At 39.5% G+C, this 26830-nt stretch overlaps 1 protein-coding gene across 4 annotated transcripts in view; it reads right to left on the bottom strand.

Annotated features, from left to right (window-relative positions):
* Nucleotides 1–4359: 4359 nt before the first annotated feature.
* The window catches only part of SBNO1 (strawberry notch homolog 1), a 57080-nt gene continuing 34609 nt past the window's right edge, over nt 4360–26830 (bottom strand). For all 4 annotated transcript variants that reach the window (XM_002694566.7, XM_005217972.5, XM_010814004.4 and 1 more), the window contains 13 exons: nt 26398–26529; nt 24627–24762; nt 23813–23925; nt 23652–23723; nt 23086–23185; nt 21031–21105; nt 20227–20373; nt 20048–20142; nt 19854–19946; nt 13949–14086; nt 13206–13282; nt 11979–12172; nt 4360–10787 (listed from right to left, as the gene is read on the bottom strand). In XM_002694566.7, the coding sequence (XP_002694612.2) occupies nt 10645–10787; nt 11979–12172; nt 13206–13282; nt 13949–14086; nt 19854–19946; nt 20048–20142; nt 20227–20373; nt 21031–21105; nt 23086–23185; nt 23652–23723; nt 23813–23925; nt 24627–24762; nt 26398–26529 (1515 nt within the window). In that variant the 3' untranslated portion in view covers nt 4360–10644. The remainder of the gene's footprint in view (nt 10788–11978; nt 12173–13205; nt 13283–13948; nt 14087–19853; nt 19947–20047; nt 20143–20226; nt 20374–21030; nt 21106–23085; nt 23186–23651; nt 23724–23812; nt 23926–24626; nt 24763–26397; nt 26530–26830) is intronic.

Genomic DNA, 26830 nt, shown 5'->3' with positions numbered 1-26830 from the left:
GGAGTGGGTTGCCATTTCTTCTCCAATGCATGAAAGTGAAAAGTGAAAGTGAAGTTGCTCAGTCGTGTCCAACTCTTAGTGACCCCATGGACTGCAGCCTACCAGGCTCCTCCATCCATGGGGTTTTTCCAGGCAAGAGTACTGGAGTGGGGTGCCATTGCCTTCTCAAGATAGGTCCTTTTAAATGAGTGGTTTTAGAATGATCTAGAATGGACCCTTATTAGCTTAATGGGTATGTCACAGAGTGATTTGCCAGGGAACACAACAGATGAAGGAGAAAACAGAGTCCAGTGGAAAAGCCTCAGGGGATAAGCTTTAGCTCTGGATCCACTGTAAGCCAACTCTTTAGGCCTCAAATAACTTGTTTAACCTATCTGGGCCTTAGTTCATCTATAAGATTAGGGAGGTTTGATGGGATGAAGCTCCAAGAATTCTCAAAACTCTTAACATCCTAAGAAAGCAGTCAGACAACATATGTACCATTTTTTGCCTAAGGGAAAAGCATCAGAAAAGTCTTGAAATTGTTAGGAAACTTGATACCATTCTGGGGCCATCAGCTCCAAAGTGGAGTGAACCTGCCTCAGGTGGTAAGAAGGGGACTTGTAGGAGTTGAGGGTATATTTAACCTTCTATGTATGTGGGATTTACTGCATACATACTAGCACAGACGCACACACAGGACTTATAATTTAATAAATTAACAGTGGAAGTATACTCAGAAATGCTTACCAGAATACAGACAGGCTGTGGGTAAAGTATCATGATTAACTTCGCAGTGACTCCAGTGTGGTTTCTATCCTCTGGACAGTAAAACCATATCTGACATCAAGTTGGGTTTTGATCAGAAGTCTACACCCAAATTTATTAATTTTCAGTTACGTTTCTGCCATTATTTCTGTTTTATTGACCAGGAGTTGGCAAGCTTTCCCGAAAAGGGTCATATAGTCAATATTTTAAGCTTTGCAGGCCACATTCTCTCTCACTGTGCAAGTCTGCCATTATAGCATAGCCTTAGATGATACATCAGATGATGGGCATGTCTGGATTCCAATAAGACTTTGTAAACACCGATATTTGAATATCAGGTATTTTTCACATGGTACAAAATATTCTGGGACTTCCCTGGTAATCCAGTAGTTAAGAACCCACCTGCCAATGTGGGGAACATGGGTTTGATCCCTGGTTGGGAAGATTCCACATGCCAAGGGGCAATTAAGCCCACAAGCCTAGATAGAGCCCATGTTCCACAACGAGAGAAGCCACCACAGTGAAAAGCCTGCACACCACAATGAAAAGCAACCACCACTCGCCACAACTGAAGCCCACGTGCAGCAACTAAGATCCGATGCAGCCATAATATAAAACAAACAAAAAACCAAAAAAAATGTAGTTTTTCAAACATTTAAGAAAATAAAAACTATTCTTAGCTTCCAGGGTCATTCAAAAATAGGTGACAGTGCACTGGACAGACCCATGGACCGTGGTTTGCCAATCCCTGTGTCAGACCTCAGAAGTTTAAGTCTGGTCTGCAAACAGAAGAATCCTATTTGCATAGCAATACCTCTGAACAGGAAACACACATGTAAAAACATACACTGTGGAAATAGCTAAAGGGAAATCCAGTGTTAATGCAGACATTTAGAGGATTTTATAACTTATCTTGATCTAGAACTAGAGATGAAAAAGTACATTTTAGGGAACTCTTATGTCTCTAAACAGTGGGCATCTTCACACAACACTTGACTTTCTACCGAAGGTTCATGAATGTCTCTATTTTCTACAAGTAATAATTTATTCGTTTGCCTTTCTCCAGTAATTGCACATCCATCTTTGTGAGAATGAATCTTGCCTACCACCACAGATAAATAACAGAAGCTAGAGCATTTTTTGTGATACTCAAAAATTTACCCTCTCAAGTTGCCCAAGAAAGGATAGTGAAGAAACTGGCAAGAATGACTGCCGTGGAAAGGAGAACGAGGGCCAAGCGGGAGGAGCAGAGAGAATACTCAGCGTGCGTTCTCAGCCGCCTGTTGACTTGTCAGGTGCTGGTGTTAACATATTCAAGTCAACAACCAATCACAAACATAAAAATTAAGTATTCCAGACTAATTTGGTGTTCACCTAGCTGTCTTACCTTTGCACGCTACTGGTGGTGATTGCTAATGGGATGGTAGCTTGGAACCGGCAGCGTGGCACTCGCCTCTCCTAACCCAAAGATGCACTTGACGCCCAGAGTGGGCAGCTTTCGGAGGACAGAGCCAACTTGCTGAGAGTTGGGCTCTAAAAATAAACATTTTGCACATTTCTTTTAGCCTCCTTTCTCTCCATAAAGGCCTTCACAGATGGCTTCTTTACATCATGCTCTCAAATGACTAGCTGATAAATATTCATACTTATGGAAATCGTATTGTACATACTCCAAACCCCCTAGCCAGTTAACATTTGTATTTTCCATTCTCTCAAGGGTGTTGCCCCCTCGTTCACGGGCCTTGTCCTCTATAACACACCAATGTGCGTGCAGACACAGATCAGACACCAGCCTTGGCCTCTGTGTGACCGACTCGCTTAGAGGCAGTTTTTCCCGTCAAGAGGCCATGTCTGGAGACATTCTGGGTTTTCACTATCGGCAGGGTGCAGGGTACGCAATGTGTACAACTGGTGCTGCTCAACAACTGGTACAACAAGGGTGCCGCTCACCACCACACAAGGCACAGGACAGCCCCCACCTCTCCCCACCCTCCACAAAGAACGGACGGGGCCCAAGGTGAATGGTGCGGAGGCCCCGGGGAGCACCATGTGAGGAGAACGCAGACCTGGATCACAGATGAGTCCCCGAAGGGAATAAAGTCAAAGCAAGCTGGAACATTAACAGGAAAACTCGGTGAGGACGGTGGAGGCTCTCCATGAAGTCAGGCTTCTTATTTCTTCTTATTCAGATTAATACTCCATGTATTAAGGTTATACATTTAGGAACAAGTTTTCTTTAAATCTTGATGCTCAATTTATAAATATTTTTGTGAGATTTCAGTTAAAATGTAAAACACTCCCTGTCACTTGTTCTTCAATTAATGCTCGGTTATCTCATGTGTTCGGCAGGCTAAATTCCCCTAAACATGAACACCATTTACAAATTGGATTAAATTCCCTTAAGCATTTCAAGCTACAAATTGAACATGATGCTCTCAAGCATTTCAAAGCCCACAAAGAGGACTCGCAAACAAGCCAGATTCTACATTTTTTTAAATGTTTTTTAAAAAATACCTTTGTCCACATCTAGAGAACAAGTTGGTCCAGACCACCCCTGCAGTTCCCCAACCTCTGTGCCCATCTCATCTGTGAAGTGAGTGCCAGCTCTCAGATGGCATGGAGGTGAAGAGAGGCAGGGAGGCTTACACACACACACACACGACACAGGGATCTACTTACCACTCTGGGTGTCCTGCAGTATCTTCTCTCCTGTTCACTCCCAAATTCTCTGGTTTCCCGAGCCCAGTGCAAGGATCTGACTGGATCTCTCGGCCAACCATTACTTCGCCATCCAAGAGCCCCAGAGCTCACCACCCTCCCTCTCTCTGTCCACCGCAGGCCCCACGAAGCAGTCTGGTGCCAGTGGATAGTGGCTCACCTCCTCCCCACTTTACCACAACCCCCGTACCCAGCATTCCTGATGTTTCCTTCCTAGCTCCCATGACCACCAGAACCTTAACCTAATCGCTTATTTGCTGTCTCTGACATGAGAATAACTACCCATGAAGAATCCCTACCAAAGAGAGCCATGCGACCCGATGCTAGACACACAGCAGTGGCTTATCAAATACTTAGTGAAGAAATATGAAATACAGGCACCAATTCCACAAGCCTTAGAAAAGCTTTTCATCTGAGAACCAGCAGAGGACTGAGGACTATGGGAAGCACCCACAGTGACTGGCACACGCTAAGCTGCCTGCAGTAGTTTCCGTTTTGCTTTTCATCAGCAGAGCTCCAATCTCAGACTCACGGATTGGATGGCTGTGCAGCAGCAGGAATGAATTTTCAATAGCAAGCCTCATAGTCCCAAGTCCTCCAACACTGCGGCACCTTGCAGAGGACACCTGTGATCTGAGCCCCCCGGCCCAGGCACCCAGTGCCAACTCACCGAAGCTCTACAGCGGTGCAGCCATTTTTTTGCTCTAACAAGCACTGGGCTGCTTTTTATCCTCATCGTAAGAAGTCTTCTAGAATTCTTTTTAAATATGAAGCCAATAAAAAGTCCAAGCCCCCAATGGAAAGAAGCGCTCTAGGTCAGCGTGGTGAGCCCTGACACAGCTGAAACAGGTACTCAAGAGCCCAGTCAAAGAAAACACACAGATAAAAGCAGCATATTAGCCAGTTTAATTTATTTAAGAATCTTACAAAAAAAGAAAAAAAAAAAAAAGAGAGAGAGAAACAAAAATCAGAAAACACAACAACAAAAAACTAAATACAGAATTTTGTTACGCTTCATGGTTGATCGTTTTTACTTGCAAGGGCATAAACCTCGCTAAATGCAGCCAATACATTTTTTTATTGCATGAGAGCCAATTTTTTAAGTTACAAATCAAAATGGTTAGAACAATTGTTTCTGGACACTTGGTTCTGTATCACCACAGAAGGCTGAAGAAGCAGTGCAGTATCATCAGAACAGTGCGTACCCTTCATACACTGACGGACATTCAAAACAGAGTAGCAATATAAAAAGAGAGATTGTAAAAAAGAACACAACAGAAACAACTGAAGGAGTTTTACATCCACCTTTGTTTCAAATTGTCTTTGGATTCCATCACATGTTGTCTCAAGGTGCACCATGTCAGATTAGTAAAGGAGGAAGATCTATGCCTAAGTACAAAAGTATCCTTTGCTCAGCGGGAGGTAGAACCTGGCAAAAGTTTTATTGCAGAGATACAGCGTACCTCTTCCCACCTCTCATGGTTGATGGTAGATACAAGTGGTTATTGAAAAATAATATCAGTAGTTTGCAAATTCAGTATAAACCATGAACAGGATGATTTTTTTTTTTTTCTGATGGCAGCAAGACTGCAATGTGCTACGTAGAAAATACAAGCTATCTGCCCCGCAAAGTGGAAGTCAGAAAGAAGGCTCAAGCTTCTTTACCCTCTTCAGTGCCACAAATACTGTCATAGCAAGAAAGGCCCTCAGGACAGGGGGATGGGTGGAAAAGCCATGGAGTTCTCACTAAGGAGCCTGCGGACTGACCCTCAGCCCCAAGGAGGCCTGACCTGCAAGTACGGAAGACAGCCTACGTCCCAGGCGGCACCCCTTGCTCGACTCTGCACTACAAGGGTGTGGCCTCAGCCTGACGGCTGCTGCTGCAAACCGTGTGGTTCAACTGCTTCCTGGGAGTCAGAGAAGGAAAGCCTCTGACAGAGGAGCTCACCTCTGACAGGCCCTCTTTCAAGACACACTAGGTTCCTAAGACTCACCTAAATACAGACAACCTCTAAAAGTCTACCAAGCTCAGAGCAACGAATGAAACGTGTACATGAATGAAACGCCCCAGAAATGCTCATGGTGTCTTTGCTGAAAGTTACGGAGGAATATTTTCTTAAAAGTGCAAAACCTGCAGACAGAAACACAGTGTTTGCCTGTTACCACAGTGGTGGCAATGATTCCCACCACGTCTGTGAGCCACTCCTGGGTGGGCCCTCCAGGCAACACTAATCCAATCGTTAAGAGTGCCTCCAGCCCTCTCAGCTCCTAGGTTTACAGCCCATCTAGTCAAGATCAACTCAACAGCTCGCTGGTGGTGGGACAGCTCAAGGGATCCCACCAGCCTGTCCCCTCCACAGGTAACACACAGCATCGGCCCTTGAGCCAGAGGCTCACGGGAGCCTGCACGAGCAGTTGTGCTGCTCTACTCAGGAGGACAACTGTCCCTGGAAGTACGTTCTCTAACCTGCCAGTACGGACACCAGCACGTACCGGGCCTGTCTCCGCCCCTTAACTGGTGGGACAGAAGCAGATCACCCATGCTCACTGGAAAGTAAGTTTTTGATTATTATTTGAAGGCTGAAAGGACAGATCAACTTCTTTAACAAACAGAAAATTTGCAGCAGCAGCAGCCCATACATCACTGTTCAGATCTACAAGATTTTGTGGTGCAGGCCTGAAAAACTGCAAGGGTAGAAACAAGTCAGGTTTACTGAAGAGTTGAGGTTAATCCCAAATGCACTGAAGAAGTTAGAGGAGCTTAAAGGAAGTCTTGGGAAGAAATTTTTTCAGGTGAAAACAGGCTCACTATAGCTTCCAAAGAGCAACATAAATGAGCATAACTAGTCATATAATGACAGTATCAGAAATTGCACTCAAGTACATTCCCCCAATACAATGCATTGCACACAGTAAAAAATTTGTAATAAAAATGCAAAACATAAATCAGGCATGTTGAAAAATATTAACACGAAACAGACACAGGAATTCTATAGTAAAGATGCAAAGCTGAATTCTAAAATACGTGACAAATTCAACTAAAGTTTTTCATACGTTTCTAGAGCAAAAAAGAAAAAAAAAATATTATAAGAAGCCCCCTATGGGAAACCAAGAAAAGAATAAATAGAATTGGAGGAGGGAAAAGAGACAAACAAGTGGGTGGAGTCCCAATTTACAAGAAATATTTACATTCAGAATTCAAAAGAACTCAACATATCTATATATACACATTATGTACATATATATAAGTACAGCGTAAGATTAGAAGGTGGGTTTTGGATTTCACCTCAAGTACTCAGAAAAAAATTACTAGCTAGCTAGAGCTGCAGGTATCTAAATGTGTTTCCTTCACGTATATGCCCTTAAAACGCACTGCCTCGTATTAGACAATTGGTATCCAACAAGGACTTTTTACAAATGGTTTTTGCTCGCAGCTGTAGCCACAACATGGACTGCCTACTGCATATTCCAGAGCAAGGCATGCACAGTGCACGCACCTGGGTGTGGTGTTAGCCAAGGAGACCTCAGATATAGGAAGGATAGTCAACCAATGCCACTACCACTGGGATGCCTGCATTCACCAAACGTCTGTTAGCTGGGTACCAGTTTCACAGAGACTCTATGTAACACCATTCGTAGAAACTGTCGAATGTCATTCAGGTACGTTTTTTTTAAGAGAGTAATTGGGTAGGGACTTTCCTCTTAACATCTTTTCAAGAAAAGGACCCAAGGGAAAAATACTTTTCCTCTGTTCTTACTTTCATCAATTGAGATCCATCAACCATTTCTAATCTATCGCCTTTCTTCCCCCTCCTTGGAAAGTGGAGGGGAATGAGGGAAAGGGTCCCATTATACAACTCTAAGTGCTGTCCTGGTACCCTTGCTTGTCATCCCTGTTAGAAGTTGTTCTGATAGCATCACATGGAGATTAGCAAATGAATGTCCCGGGGGGTACAGCCAGAAAATTATGCCTCCAAAATACTAATATTTCCCTGGAGTTTGATAATCTAGAACTTTTACCTTTACAGATGAAGCAAGATAAAACTAAAAGGTTTTACTGTTGCAACTCAAAAAGGTTTCTGAAGTGCTAACTGGATTGGAATAAATATATATACATACACACACTCCTACAATGCTTTGGATGCAGGTTCTTGCTAACTTATATACAGATGTGAAGAAAAGATACTGAAGAGTTTTATCGGCAATTTAGCAGCAGAAAGGGAAAATTGCTTAAGATAGTTACTTTTTCATCAAGTTGTGTTTAAAAATACCTTATTAATACTTTTAGGAATTTGTATCATTGATACATATCTGGATAATCCCACTAAACTGCAGCTAGAGACCTTGTGGTATGGAGGATGCTAGATCAGGGGAACACTAACCTCCCCCAATACCATCTGAGCAGCTCTGGACTGGGAAAGTGGTTTTCAGCACAATCGGTACTGTAAACTCTGAAAACACGAACATGATTCATAACCAGATCTTTGTGCTCAGAGCCATATTGCTAAAAAGGGAGAAAAGGCATTAGAGGCCAAATGGACTCACATACGGTTCAACAAGGTCCTTGGGTTCAGACATGGCATTCAGATCCTGAAATACAAGACCTGTTTTACAGAAGTTAGCTCTCGTTTGAGACTTGATTTTTTTTTTGACAGAGTAGGACGTTGAATGCTGGGTTTCCCATGTTGACCAACCTAAAACTTGCTGACTTGGATAAGGGCACAGTGTAAAGGTCGTATGTTCACCTCCAGAGAGGAGCATGGGCAGAGGCTCCGAGGGCTCACGTGACACCCCACCACCATGAGCGTGGGCAGCCGGCACCTCAGCGCCCCATCCGTTTACACGGCTGCCTTTCCGAGGTCTACTCTCAGAGTTTTCATAGGACTTATTTCTGGACCTTTTTTAAAAATGCAAAACAAAGCTGTTCTACAAAGAACAGGACATACACATCCCCCTCTGTAATAAGATAGCTATTCCAAGAGCAAACATTACATCGTGAATTGTGAGGGTCAACTAATTTCATGTTAAAGAATCCTCATACTGAAGCTGCTTGGAAAAAACCATAACCTGCTTAAAAAAAAAAAGATGCCCGCACACACAAAAAAAGCAAAGTTGGGCCAAGCCTATGAGAGTCTCTCTTCCACAACCCTGCCATTCGGTCTCACTGGAGGCAACAGGCTGGTTAGGCTTCCTCTCCACAGCTCTATCTCCCTTGGGGTGCTGATGGAAGCAGACTAGGCTCCTGATTTAAAAACAGAACTAAGTGGGAAGTTTTGGTGCAGGTGGACAACTCTGCTCTTGGCTGCCAGCTGGTCTAGTGGCCCTAACAAGGGACACTGGTTGATATTCACATGGATCACTGCCTGAGATATAAGGATAGACTGAGGATAAAAGTTGCATCCACTGGGCAAAATATGCCAAAGAACCGAAATTATTCTCAATTTGTTCTTTTAGGCATCAAGAATAAATACATCCAAAGAAAGAAAACTTATGGTGAACGTGACCTAACTAAACTCAGGCTTGTAAAAACACGAGAGGATGACAGCGCTAGCTTACCCATCACTGAACACATATCTCACCAGATCCTGCAAGAAGAAGGCAAACGGTTCAACTTGCAAAACATTTGAAAGCACTATTATTTCACCCCTTCCTCAACACCACTCTGATTCTGTGGGGTGGGTTTGAAGCCAAAATCTAAGGCTACCTGGAATGTTGAGCAACACGCCGAGCTCTGCAGCGTTTCCATCACAGGCTACTTCTGCAGGTGGTGAGGGCCTAAACAAGAGTCCACTTCGGGTTAGTATAATAACTTTTTATTTGACATCTACAAGACTGTGGTATCTTGCAGCTTTTGACCAGGTTTATACAATCTCAGTTTCTTAATAGTGCAACCTGTGCAAGCAAAAAAAGTAAAGGGGAAAAAAAAAGGAAACAAAAAGACCAATTGTCCCCTCACTTGTTTTTATAAACATCTATTATAGGCAAAACAAAACTTACCCATATTATAGATAAGTGTCTATTCACATTTGTACATTACCATTTTTAACAGCTTGAGATAAACTCTACAATGTCTTACAACACGTTAAACAATATTCAAGTTACTGGGTAACAACAATAACAACAAGAAATAAACATACAGCAGAAGCCTCAAGTGTTTCCTCATTGTCTAGTTTACAACTCAAGTACAAAGTTTTCATTTTTAAGAGTGACAAAGCAAATTAAGATAATGAAGTTAAAAAAAAAAAGATTGCTTGCAAGACAGAAGCCAATCCGTACTCCTTTCTACAACTATCTTTAAGTTAAGAAAGATGTAATTTTAAGAAAAAACAGGCTTGTAGCCTTTTTTGCAGCACACGTTAGGAATGCTATTAATACATTAAAATTAACTTTTAAGAGTTTTATCACCAAAAAAATGTGTGTACTCATTACCTTGACAAGAAACCTGGGGCAGGAAGAATGGGAGGAGGAGATTTTGCAGGGTTTGAAGCAATACCCAGGTATAAACACTATAAAAATGCAATAACCAATGCTGTACATCTACAAATGTTTCGCTCTGTTACTTGACTTCTGTGTTAATCTTGTTTACGCATGCTTTCAAAGACATGCACTGTCAGAACAAAAACTAGAAAAGAACCTGAATGCATGATATGCAACCTTTCATTTCATGCCTTAATAAACCTATTGTTTTAATAAGTTGGGAAAAGAAACCAATATATATTTTCTCTATTTATAGACTCAAAACACATGCATCTGGGGATAAGTCCCACAGCAATGGCATGGATGTACTGCGTTAACCCTGAGCACTGTATAACATAAAAGTAAAGCCAGTTTGGGAAGTTCCAAGCATTTTTAAACCAATTATGGTTCGCAGCTTTTAACAAACTCACAAACAAACAAACAGACTGACACATACACACACATACCCCTCTGCTCACCCAAAGTAAAAGCATACGGTAAGTACCATGGGAAAAGCACAAGGAAAGACAGATGTACCAGTCGGCACTGCTGATTTTCAGTTTTGCTATCTATTCCAGGTTTGTCCTTATTCCCAAGAAAATTAACTAGAGAGAGCACAACTGAAAAAAAAATTATAATTCTTTGGAAACTGTCCCTGATTTTTATGCAAATGATATGCTTCAACAGCATTTCAGATACATCCATGTTGAAACCTGTCTGTTCTTATGTGCTGCTCAAGCTGGCAATGCTCTGGGGGTGACGCTGCTGCCAGAGCTGTTTCTGCTGGACTGCAAGCTGTTGAGACTGGTCTGAAGTTGAAAGGAGATTTATAAGAGGAGACACACAATTTGCAGGAATGATCAAACCTGCAAGGAGAAAACAATTTATAAAGGTTGCATCCAGGAGAATTCATACTGTAGTTTACAGCTTCACAGAAAATTCCAAATGATGTTATAATATTTTTTTTTTGTTATAATACTAAGTTAATAAATAAACAAGATTCCATACACAAACTAAATGAATACTAAGTAACTGAACTGGCCCCTTCAGAAGCAGCCTGATCCCTCAGCAGTATTACCCACAAATGCCTGAGCACATTCACGTGTCTAGGGCAATACCACCTACCTGCTAAAGCAGGAGACAGCCAGATACAGGATCTTCCTAGCCACTATCTTTGCAGTCTAGAAATGCAGGCAAGCACCACCTTCTTTGATATGTACTAATGTACCAAAGAGACTTCAGATAGTGGCTACAAATTCAAATGCACACTGAAACACTAACTTCTAAGTGGAAGAGTGTGGAAGTCAGCAAACTGGACAGTGTATACATCCTGTATAAGGGAACCTGAACTTCGCTCATGTGGGAACAGGGGCTCAATGCTCCAGGCTTCTCTGTAGTGTAATCTTTTTTTAAAAAAATAAAAGAAGATAGAAATCCATTCCCTTGACTTTTAAAAAGTAGCAACTAATTCAACTGAAATCTGCAACCAAAAATACTTGAGGATCAAAAAAATGCTCATGGACTGACTCTGGCCCGCAGGCAACCCATGATATACAGAAAGGTTGTTGCACAAGAAACAGAGCACGTGACAAGGCAAGTACAGTAACTGGGTGGACTGCTGCGAAGTGAAGCCTGTCAAGGAGGGACTGTGGGGGCGGCCAGCCTGGTCTCCCTTGCTCCCTGCATAACTTCAGTCCAGCCTCTGTGCACAGTGGCTTTGAGTTCCATAGTTTCACGTGGCCCGAACACAAAGAGACAGACGTCAGAGAATCCCTCGTCTTCATACCAGAGAGCCCGCCCAGAGGTCAAGAGGGAGGGAAGGAGGGAGCAGAGCGCTGCGGGCAGCGCAGAAGCACATCAGAACCTCAGCCACAACCAACTACAGACATCCAAAAGCTCAACTTCCGTTCATCCTTTTAAGAACATCACAGAAAGGAAACTTTACCCCACCACTGGAAAAGACAGATTCTAAGATGTTATGAAGCAAATTAAGAAAAACAAGGATCTGATTTTCTTTATTCTCACAGCTCGAATCAAAAGAAAAAAAAAAGACTCACCTACAATCCGCTGTCCATCCTCTGTTCTTAGGCGAACTATCTGCATTTTCACATTTGTGCCACTGACAGACGCAAGAACACCCTCAACTTTTGTCCAGACACTCAGTACTGAGCCACATAATACATAGTATGTGCGACAACGAAGACCTATTTCACAAACTAATCCCAAGCTTGCTTTTTTGCAGTTGCCACGCCTAGGACAGATCAAAAAAAAAACAAACAAAAACATATATATGTGTATGAATATGCACACATACCAGGCTCACACCTACTGAATTTCAAATGGAAACTGCCCTATCATTTACCTTAAGTGACAGTTTCAGAGTCTGCAATTCTTTTCATATATTGGATTATCCTGTCCAATTTAAGGTATCATTACTGATTTTAAAATTACAGTTATTTCTGGGGTCTGGCTCCCTATAAAAGGGCTGATATATTGGTTTTGATAGCCATTCTGCATGTGTCATTTTAATATGTTTGTTTACTGGACTAATGCCAGTTTATAAGATAATTCTGTCATTTCTACAGTATTAAAGGACAAATATATGGTTCTAGATCAGGTAAGTGAAAAAGGCCTCAGCAAAACAAAACAAAAACTTGCTTATATCACAGCAAAGCTATCTACTTACACGTGTCTAAATAAAAACCTGGCTAAAATTCATCTATATCCTGAGTCCCTTTTCATAAAGTGGGCCAAGATATTCCATTTTCAATGCCATGAAATGAACATAATGACTTGACAACACCTCTGGCTAGCCTAGCAGCACAGCAGGATCAGTTCCAGGGCTCAACAGTCAAATTTTCTACTGCTGTTAGGTACTTGAGGCATCTTTGTGGTTTCCTAGATGTTACTTAGCCTTAAAAATAAAACTGACTTGAGACTCCAATAAAATTTTGGCAGGGTGGGGGGAATTTAAGAACAAAAGGAAGGAAGGAAACGAAGAGAAATGTAGAAAGAAAAAGCTAAGTCTCAACCCCAAGCATGATAATTAAGTCCCTGCAGGCAGACGACAGTCAGTCGGAAGTAAGGAAGCATCTTTGAACAGCAAAGGGGAGAAGTAAACAGTGTGTGGTCAGAGACTTCCACTGTGTACCCCTGCCTGAAGAAACAATGAGCAACTGGTAACTGCCGATGTACTTACAGGGACAGACTGCCAAAGAGTAAAGAAGTATTTACATTAAACCTTGACAAACAGAATAAATGGTGAGAAAAACAAAAATACTAACCAATAAGCATGAGTACAAGTATCTGCAGATGAATTATACTGATCTAACCAGTGGACCACGGCATCGTCTGAGACTACCTGTGAAAAGAAGATGAAAATTCCACTGAAACACACACACACTGGTTGCCTAATTTGATCTCTGAAGTCAATTTAAAATAATCTCTGCATAGAGAACCTGGCCCTTGCTACTGCTTGCATCTGAATGCTAAAGCTCTCCCATGAGGGCTTCCCTATGTAATGAATATTTCAAATAGCTAACAATTACAAACTGTTTTCAAGTGGAAAATGGCTAGGAATAACAGTAATATAAGGTAATGCTAACAACAAAATAATTACATAGTAAAGTTAGAAACAACAGGCATTCACTATTTTTCTCGAAATCACTGCAAAATGTAAACATAGCAGTTCACAATAAAAGCAAGAGTTGGTGGGAAGGTATTTTAGTCTTGTACATCTCCCTTTCACTTAAAAAATTCTAATTTTTGTAGTCAGCATTGTTAAAGCTTCCTTTTTTGACAACATAAGCTGCTTCAAATAATCATAATTTTCCTAATAGTTGATAACATTAAGACTGAAATATTAATTTAACAAGACTTTTTTAAAAGTTAAAACTTTTCCTGAAAGCCATATTTCAGCAACCAATAGGAAAACTGACAAAAAAATTTCACATATAAACATAAACATACTTTAAATACATTATGAGAAAGTATTCATATATAACATCATGTACAAATGGAAAAATACCTTCTTATATTTCTTTTTTAGATCAGCATAAATTTCTAATTTGAGTTGTTTCCCGGTATTTGGTCTATAAACTAAGAAAAGCTTCTTTTTAGGGTTTACTTCTTTAACTAAGATGGCAGTTTTCTTGTTGTTTCTTATCTATTAAAAAAAAAATGGTGAGAAAATATATAGTCAACATTGTACGTTTTAAGACAGGCTTGCTTTTTGTACCATCACATCAGTAAATCTTATCCTTTGAAAGATTATAATGCCAAAGTGAAAGAAAGTGAAAGTGAAGTCGCTCAGTTGTGTCCGACTCTTTGCGATCCCATTGACTGCAGCCTACCAGGCTCCTCCGTCGATGGGATTTTCCAGGTTAGAGTACTGGAGTGGGCTGTTGTTTCCTTCTCCAGGGGATCTTCCCAACCCAGGGATCAAACCCACATCTCCTGCATTGCAGACAGATGCCTTACCCTCTGAGCCACCAGAAAAGCCTATAGTGCCAAATGTGTAGGTAAATACAGAACTGTGAAGAAAAGATAAGACTGCTGTGTAATTGAGTTAAACAAGGTGAAGGCCTTAACTCTGAGGCAGGCTGAAGGTCAAGATATTTTTTAGAAAATTGTGTTAAGTAAGACTTAAAGCACAATACCCAATGGAGAAAATTTTGCTTCTTTTAGTCCATGACACTGGACTCACAGCCTGGACAGGCTCAGAGATGTGACAGAGGAATCTAAGTAGTGGGTAGGAAGAGTCTTCATGGGAAATTCTAAGGTATGTTACTCTCCTTCAAGTTACAATGAAATATAATCTTCAAGAAAACAATTTTGATCATTCACAGTCCTCTGAATTCATCTAATCCACCAGTGCTACAATTTTAAGCCTACAGTTTGTGAGGGTGAAATACCACATGAAATATCACAAATTGATCTGTAGACAGTAATGCTGTAATAGGAGAAAGCCAAATGTTGAACAAATAATACACAATATGAGGCAGAAGTGGAAGAAAAGGATACATTAGACAAACAATGGAACTTGGTGTTTCTGTTTTATTTTTTTAATTTTTAAAAGTTCAACTTTATGAGAGAAATCCTAAGACAAAGGAGTTGTAAAAACCACCATTTCACTCAAGGAAATATAAGGTTTGGAAATTAGTATCTGTTCTAAATAATGGTTAACAATTTCAAAGCAAGAGTCTCTGGAGCCAAATTGAAGGAAATGGAAAAGTCTGAAAGGTATCTTCCCAGCTCCTCTACAAAAAAGCCCTCCTCTACAGGGCTTCCCTGGTGGCTCAGACTATAAAGACTCTACCTGCAATGCAGGAAACCCATGTTCGATCCCTGGGTAGGGAAGATCCTCTGAAAAAGGGAATGTCAGCCCACTCCGGTGTTCTTGCCTGGAGAATTTCATAGACAGAGGAGCCTGGCAGGTTATAGTCCACTGGGTCACAAAGAGTCGGACACAGTTGAGAAACTAATACTTCCTTTTCTACAAAATAAATTGTTTGCTAAGCTACTAACTTTTTATATTAAGATAATTCTTAAATGGATAAAACAACTCAGTATTTTACCTTTTGTGGATATTAAAGATCCTTTGTTTTTTACTTGTTCACATGATTTGAAACACTGTTTATATAATTACTGTGAAGTCTATGAAACACTAGTTGAGTGAAAAATACATTTAAAAATCTTTTATCAGCTGATGTGAAATACTCTAATTATACTTTAAGGCGATGTTTAAAGCATTTAACAATGTGATCTACCTTGACAGTGTTAATTATTATAGTTATAAAATAAGCATCACACTACAGAGGACGTGATTTTGTGGACTTTTCTGGTGGTACAGTAGATAGGAATCTGCCTGCCAATGCAGGGGATGTGGGTTCTATCCTTGGTCCAGGAAGATCCCATATGCTGAGGAACAACTAGGTCCTTCCACCAAATCTACTGCCTCAATGCCTAGAGCCTCTGCTCCTCAACGAAGAGTATCCCCTGCTCGCTACAACCAGAGAAAGCCCACAAGCAGCAATGAAGACCCAGCACAGCCAAAAATAAATAAACATTATTTTTAAAATTGTGTCAATGATTCTGACATGGCTTTCCTAATGTCAACACACATTAAACAAATTCTAAGTCATATGTGCTTAATGCTGAGGAGGTTCAAAGAAATAGGCTATGCCTTCCCGGAAGAACGCCTCCTCTTCAACTTTCTGGCTGCGCCCCAGTGTGCATGATCTTAGGTACCCTGACTAGGGATGGAATCCACGCCCCCTGCATTCAAAGTGTGGAATCTCAACCACTGACCACCAGGGAAATCCCAGATGTCTCTTTGGAGGTCCTCACTCCTCACATCCAGCTGTCTGAGCCCATGCAGACAGTAACAAAGGGCAACGTTACCACATCCTTTTTCACTCCAGGGAAACTGATAAGGATCAGCATTTTCAACAAAATCTACCAGTGCTTCAATTCAATAATTTCAAATGAAAGACAATAACCAATATCCTATATGGACCAATCAAAATCCTATCCAAGGCCTTAAGAGAAATTTGAATAAAATCTGGTGAACTGTATCAATATCTTCACTGTGATATTGTACTATAGTTGTATAAAATGCTACCACTGGGAAAACTCATGTACAAGAAATTTCTATGTATTACTCTGTATAACCTCACGAGGATCATAAGATTTACACACACACCCCTCCCTCCCCACCCCCCAGAACCAGATCCAGTTTGAGAGCTTTGCTACTGAGTTAGGGACCATAAACTAAGCTTATGGACAAAATCTGGCCTGATCTTATGCTTAACAACAGTTTAAGGAAGGGAGGGAGAAAGGATCTTAGAAAGGAAGGGGAAAAAATTCACAAAGAAAAGTCAGCAGAGATGATACACGCCCTGGCAAGATCTACGATACTGACTACCTGACCCCTCTCATAAAAAGTTCAGGATTCATGCTCTAGACAGCTTATTTACGGTTTTACCCTGCCTGCAGCATCATCATAATTGGTCTCATTTACACAGTTACTTCTTGAACCAAGTCTTCATTTACAGTTTGTCACTCCATAAATGTCTGCAAATAAGCAAAAAGTGCTATATACATACAATGGAGTTCAGTTCAGTTCAGTCGCTCAGTCGTGTCCGACTCTTTGCGACCCCATGAACCGCAGCACGCCAGGCCTCCCTGTCCATCATCAACTCTCGGAGTCCACCCAAACCCATGTCCATTGAGTCAGTGATGCCATCCAACCATTTCATCCTCTGTCGTCCCCTTCTCCTCCTGCCCTCAATCTTTCCCAGCATCAGGGTCTTTTCAAATGAGTCAGCTCTTCAAATCAGGTGGCCAAAGTAATGGAGTCTCAGCTTCAACATCAGTCCTTCCAATGAACACCCAGGACTGATCTCCTTTAGGCTGGACTGGCTGGATCTCCTTACAGTCCAAGGGACTCTCAAGAGTCTTCTCCAACACCACAGTTCAAAAGTATCAATTCTTCTGCACACAGCTTTCTTTAGAGTCTAACCCTACTTATTTAACTTATATGCAGAGTACATCATGAGAAATGCTGGGCTGGAGGAAGTCCAAGCTGGAATCAAGACTGCTAGGAGAAATATCAATAACCTCAGATATGCAGATGACACCACCCTTATGGCAGAAAGTGAAGAAGAACTAAAGAGCCCCTTGATGAAAGTGAAAGAGAAAAGTGAAAAAGTTGGCTTAAAGCTCAACATTCAGAAAACTAAGATCATGGCATCCGGTCCCATCACTTCATGGCAAGTAGATGGGGAAACAGTGGAAACAGTGGCTGACTTTGTTTTTCCGGACTCCACGATCACTGCAGATGGTGATTGCAGCCATGAAATTTTAAGATGCTTACTCCTGGAAAGAAAGTTATGACCAACCTAAATAGCATATTCAAAAGCAGAGACATTACTTTGCCAACAAAGGTCCGTCTAGTCAAGGCTATGGTTTTTCCAGTGGTCATGTGTGGATGTGAGAGTTGGACTATTAGGAAAGCTGAGCGCAGAAGAATGGATGCTTTTGAACTATGGTGCTAGAGAAGACTCACAAAAAGGAATAAAGAACTGACACAGGTCACAACATGGATGAACCTTGAAAACAATATGCTGAGTGAAAGAAGCCACACACAAATGTCATATGTTGCATGAGTCCATTTATATGAGGTACCAAGATATGCAAATTTATAGACAGAAAAGAGATGAGAGGTTATCAGAGGCTGGGGGAGTTGTGTAATGGTGATGGCTGGACAGTACTGTGAATATAATCAATGCCACTAAATCGTACACTTTAAAATGGATAAAACGGCAAGTTATGTATTTTACCCTAACTTTAAAAAATTCTGTAATATGCCAGAAATCATTAAATTATACACTTAAGTGAGTGAACTGTACAGTATGTGAATTATATCTCAATAAAGCTGTTAAAGAAAAAGAAATAAAGATTAAAAAGAATTCAAGAGAAAATAAATATAAAAGGCAAAGTAAAGATCTAAAGTGTGGTAAGAGGAGTCCTAGTAATGGAGAAATTCAAGAAAATACTAAAAATTTTACAAATACAAATAATTCAGAAACTTTCTAAAATAAAGATCTGAAACTACATATTAAAAGAGCATACCACCTGCCTGAGAATACTGACCAAGAATGACTAACAGAAGATAAACTCTAATAAAATTACCAAACTTTAAAGAATCCTTTATACATACAGGCACCAAAGAACAATTAAATACAAACAGGGAAAGGAAATTAGAACACTATCAAACTCTGACAGCAACTCTATCTCAGAAGAGTACATAGTACCATCTTTTAAGATATTCAAGAAAAGAAAATGTGAAATAATAGACTTCATGTCTGGTAAAACTGTCATTATCTATAGAACTAAGATTAATTAAGGGTTAAAAGAAGAGTATACTATATCATTGTCAGATGCCAACATGCAGAAATAGTATAACTATTTTTAAAATAGAATGGGGGAAGGTATATGCAAACAAGTTATTTTTAAAAAGTATTTTCACGCCAGTCCAGGTTCGATGCACGATACTGGATGCTTGGGGCTGGTGCACTGGGACGACCCAGAGGGATGGTATGGGGAGGGAGGAGAGAGGAGGGTTCAGGATGGGGAACACGTGTATGCCTGTGGCAGATTCATTTCGATGTATGGCAGAACCAATACAATATTGTAAAGTTTAAAAATAAAATAAAATAAAATAAATAAAATAAAAAGTATTTTCAGGAATATTGGGGTAGAGTGCCCATAAGATTTTATCATCCTATGTGCCCTGAAGCACAAGGATTATTGGTGTGGAAGAAAGAAGACCAAAGTATCAGAGAAAAGGTGAAACTAAAATTCCACAGTTTTAATCAGGACAAATAAATATGCACTCGTCTGTGTGTGTACGTGTGTACGTCTGAATGTAAATTATGTACACCATATTCTCTCTCCCCTGAGCTTTGTCCACATGCAAGTACTAAACTAATGACAGTAGTTATTACATTAGCAACTGAAAACTGAATCCTGAAGACATAAAGCATTAGTATGACTAGAGAAGGTCACACTATACTATGGGGGGGGGGGAGTTCAATTTACTAAGAATATGCAATTTTGGGGGGCCATGCTGAGTGGTAAGGAGAATCTGTTTCTTGACCAAGGACAGAACCCATGCCCCCTGCAGTGGAAACATGGAGTCTTAACCACTGGACTGCCAGGGAAGTCCTCAAATATGTAATAATTTAAAACTTGCATTTAATAATACTCCTCAAAAACTATTAAAAATGTATCACGCTTACAATGATAAATTATCATAATAGAAAAAGCTAAATACAGGTGGAAAATCAGTACAAAGCAAACATAATTACAATGATGGCAATGAAAACACATTATCTTAACAATTAAGATTTAAAGGAAACAAGTCTTACTTGCAATGACAAATAAAAGCCATCATCTGGTCCTGTCAGCTCAGCCCAAATCTTGGTAGCTTCCTCCCAGGACATTCCCCTCTCCACACTTATCTGTAAAAAAAAATAGTAATGAAATTTAAATTAAACTCACTTCTTAGGATGTCTATCAGAAAAGCACACTATACTTGAATGTGCACATTTTACAGACGTACTGTGTATAATTCTACATGGCCAGATGTTGAATATCCTGGAGTCAGAAACTTCTTAACATCACTTTTCCTCACTTTTTCATCCCCAGAACCAAGATCTTGAATAAGAAAAAGCAACATATAAGTATAAAATAATTTTTCATCAGGAATACACATGACATTTTAAAAACTTCCCAACTTACCTAAGATTCCCATATCGTATCTTCCATTTTTTTTGGCATTTTGAACGACTGCAGTAAGTGTGTCTGCGAAATACTGAAATAGTGCATTCTGTTGATGCACTTCCATGCCCAAAATTCTGTTTAAGAATTTTCCTATGTTGTTATAATCTGCAATGACAAAATTTTATGAACGATTTAAGGCATTCAAATGGCAGTTTAACAAGTTTATTCATCTCAGCCTAGTTCAAGTCTCACTTTCGTCTCCAAAGTCTTCCCTCACAATTCTTGTACTGTTTCCAGAACAGGCCTATACTTTGACCGCTTCTATCTCTAGCTATTAGTACAGCTATACTGTGTGGTCAAAAGATGTTTGCCAAATTAGATTTTTGCATCTTCAACTTCACTTACTGAAAATATGAATACAATTTAGCACATAAGAATGCTTTCCAACATTAAGTCATAACTTGTAAAGTTATTAAGTGCCACAAGTCAGTGAAGCTCAACTTTTGCTGCACAAGTAGAATGCCCTAGAGCTCTGGAAAATGACCACTGCCTGAGCTCCTGGCCTGGCTTAAGTACTTTCAAAAAGCTCAACAGTTGCTCATACCTGCAACCTAGTTTGAGAACTGCTGATACAAGAGAGAGGAGAATAGAGGTCTAATTTTTTGAATAAACACAGTAGCAGGAATGCTTTGTGAACACTAAGTACTGAGAGACAGACCAACAGACTTGAAACTTCCCCTTCAAATTGACAAAAACAAACAACAAAATGGGCTGTAATGATACAGCAACAGTTATGTACATATATGAAACTCATATTATTACCTTTATCTAGAGTAAGAATTCCTGAACGATCTTCTACATTTATTAGACCAACTCCTATCAGTCCTTGTCGAACATCTAAAATAAAACAAATTTATAAAAAATGTTACAGCTCAAATGACTCAATGAGCTGTTACCTAACTAATTAAACCAGATCAAGTTTTAGCATACTTATCTTCCATAATTCCTATTAGCTGAATTAAAAGGAACGCACAGACCCTAAAGATCTTTAGGCACTTCAAAATCCTAGAACTCTAACTTCACATTATACATACTGTTTTCACTAAGATGTCTTATCTTTCCAACAACAATCTTTGGCAGTGGAGATTCTAGGCTACAAAGCTGCTCTGCTCACAGAATCAATTTTGAATTTTGAATACACAGCAGGATAGTGATTAAATAACTGTGTAAATAAGGAAATAATCATGTTTCCTTTTCAAACATTACCTATCAGTATTGACAAGGAGATGCAAAAGATAAGCAACAAGTGTTAACGGTCAACATGTTCTGAATTATGTTACTAAGAGGATGATTTATAAAATTAAAAAAAAAAAATAATGGTCTCCAGGCCCAACCCAGACTTACTGAATACGGGTTTAAGAAAGAGAAAAGGGAAATAAGAAACATAATTATATCCTATTTACATGTTTATTTAGTTAGCTAGACTGCTACATGCTTAAAATGTTTAGATTCTGCAAGTGACATGACAACTCTGTAGCCAAAGAGCTCCAATGCAAAAAGTCCTCATTTTAGGAACCCATTCTATGAAGAAATTACATGAATAGAAGGAATTCTTCTGAATAGAAGAGTAGCCGTTATAATTCCAGCACTTTGTGATGCAAAAAAAATTAAAACTACTTGAATATCAATAAAGGAATAACTGAAGAACTGTTACATAAGCTAGATGGAGAATATTACACAATTGTTAAAAACGTGTTCATGCTATAGCTAATGACTTATGAGAGATGTATGTCGGTGATATACTGAGAAAAGTACGTTTCAAGTAGTATGTTTTTAAAAAGCTCTGTGTTTAGACAAACACGGACAAGGATTTGTTAGTCTGCTCCTGTTCAAACTGTCAACATTTGTAACCTTACCAGATGAGAGTGGAAGTGGGCAGGTAGTTAAACAGAGTATTGGCTCCTCATTATTTACTTTCGGATTAGTTTTCATTACTGACAATGAATAAATAACATGCACTATTTCAGAACTAGAACTAAATCGGTGAGTCGTTTTGACAATCCCTCCAATGACCAGACAAAAAGAAAAGAAGGAAAGGGAGAGGGAGAAAAAGAACAGGGCTAAGGTTTTATAGGTTTTTGTTTTGTTAAATGCCATCAATGGTTATAAACAGCCCTGCCAGCTGTGTCAATATGGACTACTACCAACAGTAAATACCAGTTCAACTGGAAAGGACTTCCTAGTAAAAAACGCTAACTTAATAATGACAATGTTTCAAGTATCTTACATCTATTTATTCTCCAAAATACTTTCAGTTTCCTGAACTACTGAAATCTCTCAGCCTACTAATATTAATGGGGTAAAATCTACACATCTAAGAATTTCTGTAGCACTATTTAGGACTTCTTTAATATAAAAATTTCCAAATATACACAAATGTAAAGAGAGAATATTCTATGAACCCACATGTACCCATTATCCAGTTTTAACAACTATTAATATATGGCCAATTTTATCAATATTTACATTCCCCACTAACCTTCACAGATTTACCCAGATACTTAAAATTAAATGCAAAAAGTTATTTGACATAGTCATCTTCAATTAATCTAACAAAACTATTTTTCCTCTAGTAATCTAAAGTTATACAACATGCAATAAACTCAAGAGTAAAGTCACTTTACCTGAATGAAATTTAGTAAATCTACTGCTTATTGTAAGAGGTCAATTTAGGTGTCTGATAACCATCAATTTCTAAATTTCATACATTTTATGTATGAAAGCAACAGCACCTCTTAGAATGGGTTTTAGTACCTTCTAAAAGGTGAGGCTTGTCAGTACTCATTTTCCTTTTTTATGATTATTTTTAAGAGTTACCTTTAAAGAATTCTCCAGGATAGTCTGGAGGTGGTGATACCATAGGAGAATCTAGGTTTACAATGGATTTCATGACAATTTCTAAAGCATTTCTTCCATACTGCAATAAAAAAGCAAAGACATTTAACCAGTTTCAGCATTTGGATACTCTTCAATTACATGACCAAATGAATGCTATAAAAACTACTATTGTATCAAACAGTAAAAAATAGCAGGACTCAATTACCTTTATGTAAACTTTACATAGCCTAGTGCCTCATTCACACCTTTGCACACAGCAGGCATTCAATAAATAAACAACTTTCTTTACTACTGGGAACTCCTACTTGATTCATCCACAAGTATTTCTTATAATCCTCTTTTCCCACAGCAAGAGATCATTATACAGCACATTTGATCACCGAAGACCTAATTGCTTTCCATCTTGCAGGAAGCCATGATTTTACAGCAAAATCGTAAGAGGAGGCAACTTAAAAGTTTTAAACAGTAACCACTTGACCTTTCTGTTCCTCATAGACACCATACACTGCCACAATTTCTCAGGGATACTGACAGCTGAAATGTACCTTATTATCGAAGTTGAACCGGCTCAGATCTCTAGATTCTGTTGCTCTTCTGTCTCCATGTGTAAGTGCGCCCTATCCAAACATAAAATTTCCAATCAAAGCAGAGAAGACAAGTAACATACACCATTTTTTACACACATCTATGTAACTAAAAAACTTACCAAACTCTCAAGTCTTTTAGCAACAATAGATGCAAATCTTTGTTCTCCTGCCAATTCAGAAATCAGAAAGACATATTCAGGAGCGGTAACTTGATTTGATCTATGAGTTCGTCCTGTAACGACATTAAAAAAAAAAATCACTGATTGTGTTTGCTCAGTACTAGTGTTATGAGATCTATTCCTAGCACTTAAGAGTAAGCTGGTATCCTGAAAAAGTAAAGAATGTAATCACCCCAATTCCCCAAAAAGGAAAAAATTGCAAACAATGACTTGAACAACATTTGTATTCAGAGTAACACTCCTCATTGCAAGAGAACAAAAACTCCCATAAAACTGTTAAGTGATAATCGCTTAAGTGCTACCCCAGTTTGGATGACCACAATGTTGCTGATGCACAGCTGCTCTGGATTCTCAAAGAAAAATTTTTTTAAATTTTTCTTTTCCTTTTTTTTTTTAATTGCCAGGTCATGGGACATGAAGATGGAGGGGAAGGGAGGAGCAATGTGCCCTCACTCAAGCCACTGGGGGTTGAAAAGGACATCAAGTGGCAGCTGCTGACACAGGTAATATACATCCCCAGAGGTCTGCAAGAAGGATATTCCTAAGGAGCCCCATTCTTGAATATAAAGCCAGAAAGCCCTACTTCAGGTCTTTTACAGCTTTTATGACTAAGAAAATACATTCATGATGTACTCTATTCTTTAAGGTACATGCAATACCTAAGTATCTCCAAAACCGACACACGCGTCAAGTTTTACTATGTCCAATATTAAAGTATTTTCCCCAATGAAATGAAATTCAGTGCAGGATTTACCAAATTGCTGAATTGCTCTATCAGCACTCCATGGTAACTCCAGAGTCATATGAACTCTTCGCCTTTGATTTTTAGCCCTTCTATCCGCTTGTAATGAAATACCTGAGCTGGCAGCTTCTGAGATGATAGCAATATTCTGTATCAAGAGTAAGGAGAAAAAATAAAAGATCACTTTTGCACAAAGACAAGCAGGAAAACATCCACCACTACGTATTCTCCATAAATTATAGAACCCTTCATTTTAGCTGTGCATGGTTACAAGAACACTCAAAATCAAGACTACATTTCCAGTCTCCCTTACAGCTAAGTGTGGGCACACTCAACCCAGCAGGTCACATGGACAATGTCCAGGAAATGTCCCTAATTGAAGATATGTCTTCCTCTTTTTTCCTCTCTGCTGGCTGAAACACATTCAGTAATGACTGAATGTGAAATAGCTGTCATGGAATATGGAGGTTAACCTGGAAATCCAAGTCTGCATATAAAGTATCAAGACAGAAGAGACCTAGTCTTCAAGGGGTCATGTCAGTGCTGACCTAACAAAATTTCTACATGTGAAAAATGAACTTCCACTTTAAGTCATTGTGATAGTGGGTTTTCTGTCACTTAACAGCCAAACGTGATCCCAACTAATACATAATTCCTAATGGATATGGGCCTAAATTACTAGTGAAACAAATAAATAAAATAATTGATACCTCTACCTACAGTCTTTAAAATACGTAACAAGAGCTTTGCTGCTGCTGCTGCTAAGTCGTGTCAGATGCTGTGCGACCCCAAAGACGGCAACCCAACAGGCTCCTCTGTCCCTGGGATTTCCCTAGGCAAGAACACTAGAGTGGGTTGCCATTCCGTCTCCAGTGTATGAAAGCGAAAAGTGAAAATGAAGTCGCTCAGTCCTGTCAGACTCTTAGCGACCCCATGGACTGTAGCCTAACAGGCTCCTCCGTCCATGGGATTCTCCAGGCAAGAGTACTGGAGTGGGTTGCCATTGCCTTCTCCGGAACAAGAGCTTTAAATACACTTAAAAGATAACTTTGATAACGGTAATAACTATCATCTGTTTTCCACTTGCAGAAGTAAAAGAATTTTTTAAATACAGAGCAAAATGTGGATAAAGATATAAGATTTTATTCTACCCCTTTCAGATTAAAGAATGAGGCTGAAGTGTTACACCTACCTATTTTTTAGCAAACTCATCAGCAAACGCTTAATGAGCAATTCCAACTAGATGGAGGAAGAACTGATCTGAGACTCTTACAATTCATGAAGTTTACTTAACAATAAGAGCATACAGAAAGGGCCTCTGAAGGCAACCACAACCTCTGCAGTCATTAAATAAGCAAGTGTACATTCATTCAGAGTAAATCATCCTAATAGAACACAGCAGAGCAGGATAAGAAACAGCAAAACTAAAGAATCCTAGTAATCTAGGCATGCTTAAATATATCTCTAGATTCAAGATTATACTGACACTCAAGTAAGCATTAGATATATGACCACTAATATGACCTGAAAGAACATATTAATATTCTGATTAAAGACTTTTAAAGGCCCCAAAAGAGCGGCATCTTATTCTGTGCATGACCCTTACTGCATTCAACTTACAAGAAAATAATGAAAACATGTAAAATGTTCAGTAATTACTATTAGTTTAAAAAAAAAAGAACATTCAACATACATGATTTTTATTAAAAGAAAAAAACCTAAAGATTAACTGAAATTTACGGGCATAATTCTTTTCACCAAAACGCATCCTAGAAAAACATACCTTATCTCCATCCATAAATCTTTGTTTTTCTGTAATATTTAGTATTTCCACAGGAACATCAAGTTCAGATCTTGACTCATAAGATATGCTTCCGTCATCATTGCTTACGACCCTCCCCTTGCGGCCAGTCATCTGCAAAGTCAAACAATGTTGCTTACAGTTAAGGTATCTGAGTATGGTGCAGGAAGTTTAGGACTCCCACTAGAGAAACATGGTGGAGGTGAAAGGGAGAAGGAAGCCAACGTGCACTGTGCATCCTCTCCCGCACCAGGAGCCGGGCGGGGGAGATGAAACACTGCGACATAAAGCCTGGTTCTGAAAAGTCCAGATTCAGTGGAGAAAACCAACATGTGGCAATGACAACAAAGGCTGTGTGTGACAGGGGCAATAACACAGATCTGAGTCTTGGGGCAGATACTCAAGACACTAGGGG

The sequence above is a fragment of the Bos taurus genome, chromosome 17 (genome assembly GCF_002263795.3).
Source record: "Bos taurus isolate L1 Dominette 01449 registration number 42190680 breed Hereford chromosome 17, ARS-UCD2.0, whole genome shotgun sequence".
In the NCBI taxonomy this organism is placed as follows: Eukaryota; Metazoa; Chordata; class Mammalia; order Artiodactyla; family Bovidae; genus Bos; species Bos taurus.
This window is presented reverse-complemented; position numbering and strand designations above follow the sequence as displayed.